Below are 10,656 nucleotides of genomic sequence, written 5' to 3' on the forward strand. Positions count from 1 at the left end.
ACCAACCTGGACAATACAATAAGACCCTGCCTCAAAAAAAAAAAAAAAAAAAAAAAAAAAAAAAAAAGGGGAGAAGGAAGATGTATTACACATATAATTCTAGTACTCAAAAGATTAGAAACCTTCAATAAAATAACAAATGAGGAAGTAGGTTCTTCATCAACTGTTTTATATTTTTTTTCTAGCAATTTCTCTATTGGCTTTTTAAAGAAAGAGAACATGATGTAGGTAAAGAAGAGGTCAGTTGGCACAACTATCAAGAATTTGCTTGTTTTATTGTTTTTAACCTAATAAACAAACAAACAAAAGCCAGTCATGGATCTTTGTGACTTCAAGGCCTGCCTGTATATAGTTCTAGGCCATCCAGGGCAACATAGTAAGACCTGTCTCAAAAAAAAAAAAAAAAAAAAAAAGTTTTTAAGGGCTGGAGAAATGGCTCAGTGTTAAGAACAATGGCTGTTCTTGCAGGGAACCTAGGTTGGATTCCCAGCATCTACATATAGCTTACAACCATCCAGGGAAGTCAGTACCCTCTCTGGCCTCCTCCAGAGGCAAGTCAAGAAGAGATGCATGCATATACATGAAAGCAAAACACTGAAGTAGAAACTTCTAATGTCTTTGGAAAGTCAGTTATATCAAATAATGTTTTGCTGGGGCACACATTTAAAGGATGGGTGGGGGATTAAAGGAGAGGTTGAACTCTTAATAAAGTAGGTTGAGAAAAATGTATGCCTACAAACACTGATACACATAAAATAAAATTAAAAACAAAGCAAAACAAGAACAGAGGCTGGTATAAATGTGCAAGGTCCTGGACTCAATCCCTAGCAACACACACACACAGACACACCCTAAAGCATAGTATCTAAATAGACTTAAATGTGACAAACACATAAATTGCCTTATATTATTAAATATAATATATAATTGTACTAACTATAACAATTAATCAAGGTCAATATAAGATAATAAGATTAGTACTAGATAAATGTTGTCTGAGAGGCATCCAGTAAAAATATTAAGAGCTTAATACATTTTGGAGACAGTGTAACCCTGAGTGGACTGGAACTTGCTATGTAGACCAGGGTGGCCTCACAGAGGTCCACTTGTTTCCATATCCCATATCCAACATGCATGAAATTTTTAGTATCAATGTTGCCATTGGAAGCATTAAGTATTCAGTGGTAGAAAGCATTTCAGTACTTGCCCAGCATGTATAAGGCTCTACTTTCAATCTCTAAGAGAGAGGGGAAGGGAATATTAGAATTTGCCATTATAAGGCTTGGTTTATCAGGTTGACAAATTTTTCTTCCAGGAAGCTAACCAACTCTCAATGTCATTTGGTGTTCCTAGTACTAACAAGATACTAGGAGAATGGTTTGACATTCTTGCCTGAATTCTAGGACAGCTGATATAAGTGTGGCAGGGGTTTTATGAGTTGAATTTTATGAGGACAAACATAAAACTAGAAGCAGTGACGTTTTTCAATGATGCTTCCAACTACAGACATAGATGAAGACAAGAAGTGAACGGAGTGGCTCTTTTAGGCATTGCTTCCTGGACTGAGAGTTTTAATTATCAGCATTCCCTCAGCATGGAATCCCATAAAAGCAACTCTTAAAAACAAGAGCATTCTTAGAAGAGAGCAGCCAAGAATATGAACTTTTAGTCAGAAACATCTGAGTTTAAGGAGTCCTAAATCATGTGTTTTCCCTACATCTCAATTTCCTCATTTGGGAAATGGAGGTAATAAAGCATCATTGTAGAGAATTACTGAGAAAGAGAGACATGAAGAGAGACCAAAACTCACAAATCACTTTTCATGGTGCTCAGTAATGCTTTAAAAATGCTGGCTGTTATTGTCATCAATATGAAAAGGTCAGTGGAAAAAGACAGGAAGGGCTATTAAATCTACTCTAGGTTTTAATTTATTCCTGAATTTTTATTAATGATTAACAGTAACCATTTGCTCAATATTTATCATGCATTATACATTTAAAAGCTTTTTAAAAAGGATTTATTTTATATATTTCATGCATGGCTGCCTGCCTGCCTGGTGCCTACAGAGGCAAGAATGAGGCAGTGAATTCCCCAAAACTGAAGTTACAGGTGTTTCTAAGCCAACATGTGGACACTGGGAACTGAACCCAAGTCCTTTGCAAGAGCAGCCAGTGCTCTTAACTGCTGAGCCATCTCTCTAGTCCCACTTTAGAACATTTAAAAAGCAACTAGGAATGGTGAAGTACAACTTTAATCCCAGCACTTTGGAGGCGGAGGCAGCAAATCTCTGAGTTTGAGGCTAGCCAGATCTAGTGAGCTCCAGGGCAAGCTAAAACTACATAGTGAGACCCTGGTCTCAAGAAAAGCAAAAAAGAGAAAAATTTAAAAGCTACTTCAGAATATATAGACTCTTGGGGTAAAGGCTTAAACAAGCTGGAAGTGGTAGCACATGCCTTTAATCCTAACAAAGGGAGGCAAGGGAAAGGCAGACCTCTTGAGTTTGTGAGGCTAATCTGGTCTCCATAAACAGTTCTAGACCAGCCAGGGTTACATAGTGAGACCTTGTCTCAAAAACAAATAAATTAAATTTAAAAAAGAATAAATATACAAATACAATATAATCTTTAAAAGTAGAAATAGACTGAAGAGACAGGCATAGTGATACACACCTGTAATCCAAGCACTTAGGTGGTTTAAGGCAGTAGTATCACAAGTATGAGGCCTTCCTGGGCTATATAGTGAGACTCTATCAAAATAAACACACACACACACACACACACACACACACACACACACCCCTGGCTAAACCAGGTATGATGGCAAACGCCTCCAAATTCAGCCATAGGGCGTCTGAAGCAGGAGAATCACATCAAGTTCAAGGCCTGGTCTCACAAAAACAAAGTAAGCTGATTTGGACAATATACAAACCATCATACATAAATACAAATGTATGAAAATATCTTTAAGATGTGAGTAGCAAGAATCTGTATATAGATATAATCATTAACAGAATAATCAGTAATTAACGGAATAAAGATTCTTTCAGAACAGCAAGCTATTTCAGCTATGCCAGAAAGTTTACAAAGTGAGCAGAAGAAAAAAGTAAAGAAAGAAATATCAAATAAGGAACAAAAGAGAAATAAAGAGAATCAGAGTTTGATCAATATGCTACCAGAAAAAAAAAAAAGGAAGAAAATACTAGAAATTTAAAAATTAGGGTCATTTGTTGTGGCATGTCTACAATCCTAGCTTGAGAGGTAGAAACAGGAGTTCAAGGATAGTCTTAGCTATATGGAGAGATCCAGGCCAGCTACAAATAAATGAGAATGTGTTCCAGACAAACAACAAATACGGAGTTTGAGATGCTACTAGGGTGAAGGAAGGTACTCGCTGCCAAGACTAACCACTTGAGCTTGATCTCTAGGAACCAGACTGAGAAAGGTGCGAGTCAACTGCCAGAAGCTGTTCTCTAAATCACATACATGCCACCACAGCACAGGTGCCCTGTCCCCCACAAAAAAACACACACACACAAAATAAATAAATACATGTTATTTATTTATAAAGAAATTTAGTAATCTAGAAAGGGTATGATGTGTATTCACAGAAAACAAGAAACCTATGAAACAAGGATCAGAGAGGTCAGGCTGTAAAATGGAAGCACAGGTTGGCAAAAGGATTCAGCAGGAAAAAGTGCTTTGCCATCAGGCCTGACAAACTGAGTTTGATTCCTAAAACCCATATGATGGTAAGCAAGAAGTGACCCCTATGCAAACAATCCTTTGACCTCCACACATACACTGTGGCACACATGAGCATGTACGTGGTGCTCACACAAAAAGAGAAGGGGAGGGGAGGGAAACAGGTTCCTAAGAAATCATAAACAAGCAGGTACTTGTACTTTTTCTTCTCTTATTTCTGACTTATGGTATGGGGCAATATACCCTCCTTTCTAACTCCAGTAGGAAGTTACTTTTCCACACTGAACTTTATCTGAAGGGTTTTTTAAGTACTTCCCTTTTAAGAGTTTTCTTGGTTAACCCAGAAGTTACAGGAAACACCATGTCGTGTAATAAACATTGTCATCCTACAAGATATCTATTTACTATGCCACACAATCTCTTTTCCACATTTACAAATCCCCAAAGTAATATTTTGTTGGTCACAGTTTTTTAGGACAGAGTCTCTCTATGTAGCCCTGGCTGCCCTAGAACTGGCTATTTAAAACAGGTTTACCTCAAACTCCGAGTTCCACCTGCCTTTCTCCCAAGTGCTGGAATTAAAGGAGTGCTCTACCTCACCCAGTCTAAAGTAATATTTTAATCTTTGTCTTCACTTAACTAATGATGTTATTTCTTCATCTTGCCAAGGCTCTGTCTTAGCTCTGCCAGGTCATCTGATCATACTGCTGAACTTAAGAGTCTGTGCTTCAGAGTCCCTGAGTCAGACTGTACCTGCTCTTCATGACATTTCATGTATTTCCACTGCCTCTATTCTGGCTATATCCAGACCCCCCCCCTTTTTTTTCCATTATATTTTATTGATTGTTTGGGAATTTAACATTATGTACCCCATCACACTTACTTCCCAATCCTCCCAGGTCTGGCCTCCTCACTGGCAAAAATAATTTACAATAAGTATGCACAACCAAACCCTATCTTCAATCCAAAAAAAAAAATTGTTCCTTCAAGAGCAAGGGTAAGGGACTAGGACAACAGTTCAGCCTGTAAAAGCTCTCGCCATGCAAACCTGATGCTTAGATCCACAGTGAAAGAATAGAACTGATTCACAAAAGCTGTCTTTTGACCTCCACATGTCGGAGCATACATACAACACACCTACACACACGTGAGAATGCGTGCGCCTGCACACACACAGACACACACACTTTTAAAAAAACATGGTTCAGCCAAGCACAGTGCATACCTGTTGATCTTGGCACTTAGGAAATGGAGGCAGGAGAATCAAGAGTTCATGGGCAAGTTTAGTTTGAGCCCAGTGTGGACCACATGAGACTCAGTTTCAAAAAAAAAAAAAAAAAAAAAACACCAAAAAACAGAAACAATGGTTGAAGCCAAGAGTGGTGACTCACATATGTAATCCTACCAACTAGGAAGCAGAGGCAGGCAGATCTCTGTGACTTCCAGGCGAGGCTGGTCTACATAGTGAGTTGCAGGCCAGCCAGCTACAGGTTGAGACCCTGTCTCAACTCCTCCTCAAAATGTTAAAGATAATAAAAACTTTTAAATAGAAGAGTGCTTGATTTTTTTATTTAAAAGTTAAATACTAATATGTATTATTCTATTATTAGGAGATATAACAATCTACCAAATTTAACTAATGGCCCAAAAATTTTAAATGCATATTGCAAAGTAAAGCACTGTTTTCTAGTAAGAATCAATAGATTCATCATTTTATACCACTTGTATGTATGCATTTGCAGGTCTTGTGCATGTGCCTGTAGAAGTCAAAGGTTGATATCAGTTATCTAATATCTAATGCCAGCCCCTTGTCATTATATTTCAATACTTGGTGAAACTAATTTAAAAGACTAGAGACTATATTACATTACATGTGTGTTTTGTGTGTATGTGTGTCCCCACTCTTAAAATACAGAATTGTCTCTTCTTGTGAACAATTGCACACTATCATTTTTCATTTTTCTTCATTTATTTATCCTTAATTTTGTGTGTATGTTTGTGGGTGTGCACATGAGTGTGTCTGTGAAGGGGTGCACCTGTTATAAACATGTGGAGAGCAGAGCAAGACCTCAGATGTCTCTGGTGCTCTTTACCTTTCTGCCTTAAAATGGGGGTCTCTCACTGAACTGGAAGTACACCATTTCAGCTAAGCTGGTTAGCCAAGCAGGGAGCTCTTAAGATCTACCTGCCTTCTCCCCCAATGCTGGGGTTACAGGTTAAAGCCATTCCTAGCTTTTAATGTAGATGCTAGAAATTCAAACTCAGGTCCTCATGCTTGCAGGGCAAGCACTCTTACTCACTAAACTCCTTCCCATCCTCAACTGTCATTTTAAAAAATATCAAAACTCAGGGCTGGAGAGATGGCTCAACAGTTAAGAGCTCTGCCTGTTCTTCCGGAAAACAAAGGCTCAATTCCCAGCACCTACATGCCAGCTCACAACCATATGTTACTCTAGTTCCATGGAATCTGACATTCCTTTCCAGACTGTGGGCACCAGGCATACGTGCAGCGCGCGCGCACACACACACACACACACTTACTTGTAGATAAAACACATTACACATTAAAAGAAATAATATTACATCAAAATTCTATACATGAGACTTGTATGGATGCCCTGTCTTGTATGGATACTCTGTCTCAAAAACAAGTATCAGAAGTGGGAGAGGTCACTCAGTGGGAAAGAGCTTGTCCTGCTTTTGTAAAGGACCTGAGCTCAGCTCCTAGCACCCTCATCACAAGCTACTCACAGCTTCCTGAAACTCCGCTTCAGTAGATTTCTCTTTTGACACTCACACAAACACATACACATAAACAAAAATAAATCTATAAAAAAAGAAAATCAAAATCTACTCATGATATAAGCACATTAATTTATTAAACTGTGATGCAAGATTCTCTCAAAAACATTGTTAACCATGTTGAGCTTTCTACAGGGATGGTCTAGACAAATGAAAGACTGTTCTTAGGTGCTTCCAAAAGTCTTGGAGCCATAGACGCAAGACCTGGTTCTGTAAGTTATAATGACTGCAACTCAAACCAAGTTGTCAGCCCAGAGCCAATCATCTTTAATCCTGTATTCAGTTCCCTAAATTCCTGTAATATTTCTAAGTCCTTACCCATTTTTAATATATTCCCCTAAGCTTCAAGTTATATTTAGAAAAAGAACAAATAAACACTAGCAAATAAGTCCCAGGAATTATTAACAGCATTACTATAATTACTGGAAGAAATTCTAGTATGTCCAAGAAAAAAAATTTTCAATAGTCACACAGTTTCAAAGCCAAAAAACTAAACAAAGATTTCCCACTCTTTACAAGGATAAGTTATAGTTTCCACTAGACTTTTGCTGAGGCTAAGAGACAATATAAAATCTGACCTGTTTTTACTAATAAGTCAAGTTGTCAAACAAGCTTGAGTCTGGAGCATAGAACCACTCAGGAAAATATGACTATGAATCAAAGTACCACAGAGCAGAGATGCAAATTAGTTTTAGTCCTTTAGTCACTGACCTGGAGTTTAAATGAAAATATTAAGGATTCTTTTTTTATTAACTGCTTATTAGGTTCTGGGGAAGCAGGAATTACTCTAAATTTAAGGACAGCCTGGACTACATAGCAAGTTCCAGAGTAGCTAGGACTACACAGGGAGACTATCTCAGAACAAAAAAAGGGGAGGGGGGGGTAGAGAAAAAAAAGAGCTGGAGAGATGGCTCAGCAGTTAAGAGTACTGGCTGCTCTTCCAGATGACCTGGGTTCAATTCCTAACATACACATGGCAGCTCAAAGCTGTCTGTAGCTCACACCCTCACACAGACATGCAGGCAAAACACTAAGGCAGATGAAATAAAAATAAATAATTCTTTTAAATGTGAGAGAAAGAGAGAGAAAAGGTATTGAAGAGAATGCTAAGGATGTAGTTCAATGACAGAGTGCCTGCCTAGCATTCATAAGGCTTAGGTTTGATGACCAGCACTGGAAACAAATATACATTTAAAAAGTGGCACGGGATCAAATAAGAAGATACCATGTTCCCTGTTCTTTTTCCTTTGGGACTTTACCCACATAGTTTCTTTCCTTCCAGCATGGCCTTTCCACATATTCATACATTGGCTGAAAACATTTTCAAATTTGAAAATAGGCTCTCATCTATTTTCATACTAGATAATGAGATGTTGTCACCCTTATTGGATACTCACACACTGGTTTTACAACCGATGTGTTACATGTGAGGTCTGTACATCCTCAAGGGTCTCACACTCCCCTTTGGAACTTAAGGCTCACACACTCGGCAAGAAGGAAATATTGGACTATTACAATATAGGTCCATAATTTAAAGATTTAGCTTACATTCTGTAGCAGTAGATAGATGTAGGAAAACTAAGGAGGATAAAAAGAATTCTGCTCCACATTAATATATAAAGAAATATGTGTCCCATATAATAAACATTTCATAAACATCTATTGAAATATATTGTATTATAAATATAAATAAATAAATATTGAAATGTGAATCCTTACTAGATTCCTTTTGTGTCTCTCAGATGAGAGCTCTGTAGAAAAAAACTCTGAAATATAGCACAGAAAGGAAATAGAAAACCCAGCAAATGAACAAATCCTTTCCATACTGTATAAGGGGCAGTGTGATAAAGAACAAAGCAATTAATTGAAACCAGAGTAAGGAGCTCCACCACAATCGAGTATCTGGCCAAGGTGCTACTGCATCCACTAAACCTACAAAAATGACTTGACCTTGCTTTAGGGAAAAACAAACATTAACATTGCATCTTCATATGGAGCACTCATACAAGCAATGAATACTTCTGCAAAGGAGACTTTCACTAAATTTTACCCCTTTCTGACTTAGGATAATACTAAATATTTTTGCAAAACCTGATTGAGACCAGGAACAAGAGCATCACAATGCCTGTCCCAACTGGGAAAGCAAAATATATTTAAAATGTCACACATTCCTTAGCTAAGCCCAAGTTTTTTGGTAAAGTACCAAAATTATGCGAAATATATAAAAAGCAGCTCAAATATTGTGTAGAAGACATGGAAAAACTTTTCTTAGATTACATTTTCACAGCAGAATTACAAATACTGACAAAAAGGAAATGATTTCATAGTGATTCTTTTATGTAGCGAATGCCTCTTTCAAAAAGTTACATAGTTGCAGGGACAGCGCAGGATAAAAATAAAAGCTGGGTTTTTCCAAAAGTACGGTTTGAGTTGTTATAACCCACAGCGCTTAAGGATTCTTAACTTCCAGTAATCTGCGAGGAGCGCAGCTCGCATTTCTCAAGCCTGCTGTTGCTAACAGGGAACAGCGTCGCAGTGGATCCCCCGCATACCCTCCCCCCTGCGCAGGGGAGCGCACGGAGCTCCAGAGCAAAGCCCCGGGAACTCACAGGCCAGCCTGTGTGAGCAAAGGGAAGGAAATGACACAGGCAGGAAAAAAAAAAAAAAAAAAAGCAAATCAAGGAAAAGACACAACAGCAGCTGGGCCTGCACCAGGCTCCAGCCCCGGCCCCACACTGAGCTCCGGCTCCCCCACCCTCAAGCTCGCGCGCCAGCTCGCTGGGGACCCGAGTGGGCGGCCCGACCGAGCACGGGCCTCGGTCCCGCAGACCCCTCCCCGGGATGCGCCGGCCGCACGCCCGGAAAGGAAGCTGCCGAGTGGGGTTTGGCCCGTAGGGCACTCCCGGAGGGTCCTGGTAGCCAGAACCGCCGCCCGGGTCGCGGCGCCGCGAAGAGGCGAGCGGTCCGCCGTCCTCAGCCCCGGGCCCGGCGAACTGTCCATGCCTGTCAGGCGGCGGCCCAGGTCCTCCTCCCCTCAGCCCGGGGCGGGGCGTCGCGAGGCAGCGCGGGCACAGGCCGGGGCGGTGGCGGTACTCACCCATGGTGGCGAGAGCGGCGGCGGCGGCTACAGCCCAGAAGTGTCACCTCCGCAGCCGGGGCTGCATGCCGGGGGAGCAGGCGGCGGGGACGGCAGCGGGCCTGGCTCCGCGCGGGGGCCGTGGGCTGCGCTCGGGGCCCCCGCCGCCTCCCCAGGCTCCGGCTCCGGCCGGGCGCTGTGGCATGAGCAGGGTGGCCCGCTACATCCCCGGCGCTCTCAGGCTCGGCCCTACCCGGCCTCGGCGGCGCCACTCGGCCGGCCCGCCTGCTAGTCCTGAAGTCCACAAGTCGCTCCGACCGGCCCCTGTTCTCCACCTCAGGAACGCTCCGAAAAACAAACCGCTGGGCGCGCAGCAAGCCTGGCAGTCTGTCACTCATGCCAGCATCTGCCAATCGCAGGCAGACGCTGGGCCTTGGCACTACCCCCCACTCCCATTACCAGCCAATAACCAGGAGGAAGTCAGATACTCCCGCCCCTCCTCCTGGAGCTCCCAACGCCCTCACGCTCATCCGCCAGCTAATCACGACGGACCAATCCCGCCTACTCTCGCAGGATGCCAATGGGCGAAGTCAAGGCGATTTCCGAGGGCTGTCTAGAGCCTGCCAATCACCGAGACAGCGCCCGTCCTCTCGTGCCTAGCCAATCACGGAGAGAGCGCTGAGCTCCCGCCGCGGAGCGTCGCTAGCTGGCGCTCTCGGCCTCTCTGGCCAAGGTGTGGGCTGCTCCAATCACAGCTCCGGCTTGAGGCTCCGCCCACAACCCTCACTCAGTTGCGGAACCCTCGGCGGGCGCGCGGGCTGGCGCCGTTCCTCTCAGCGGCTACCCTGGCCTGGCGCCGTGTAAAGGCGTTTTCTGTAGAGGCCCTCAAAAACCGACAACCTTCGGCCCTATGGTTGTCGGTTGTCGGCGACCTCGAGGTGCTGAGGTGTCTGGCGCGGAATGGGCGGGGAAGATTGGCTCGGTGCTTCCAGGCCACTTGTGCTGCGCTCGCCCCTGAGTAGCCCTACGTGCGGGCATTACAAGCAGGGGGCGGTCTCCTTACTTCCCTCTTTTCCC

General features: G+C 42.4%; 1 protein-coding gene across 2 annotated transcripts in view; it reads right to left on the reverse strand.

The window, feature by feature from the left end:
- The window catches only part of Map3k3 (mitogen-activated protein kinase kinase kinase 3), a 62,735-nt gene extending 52,764 nt beyond the window's left edge, over positions 1-9,971 (reverse strand). The window contains exon 1 of one of the 2 annotated variants that reach the window (XM_076935605.1): positions 9,601-9,971. In XM_076935605.1, coding sequence (XP_076791720.1) covers positions 9,601-9,604 — 4 coding nt within the window. In that variant the 5' untranslated portion in view covers positions 9,605-9,971. The remainder of the gene's footprint in view (positions 1-9,600) is intronic. The other variant, XM_034505870.2, reaches the window with a different exon arrangement.
- Positions 9,972-10,656: the final 685 nt, after the last annotated feature.

This window comes from Arvicanthis niloticus, chromosome 6 (assembly GCF_011762505.2).
Source record: "Arvicanthis niloticus isolate mArvNil1 chromosome 6, mArvNil1.pat.X, whole genome shotgun sequence".
In the NCBI taxonomy this organism is placed as follows: domain Eukaryota; kingdom Metazoa; phylum Chordata; class Mammalia; order Rodentia; family Muridae; genus Arvicanthis; species Arvicanthis niloticus.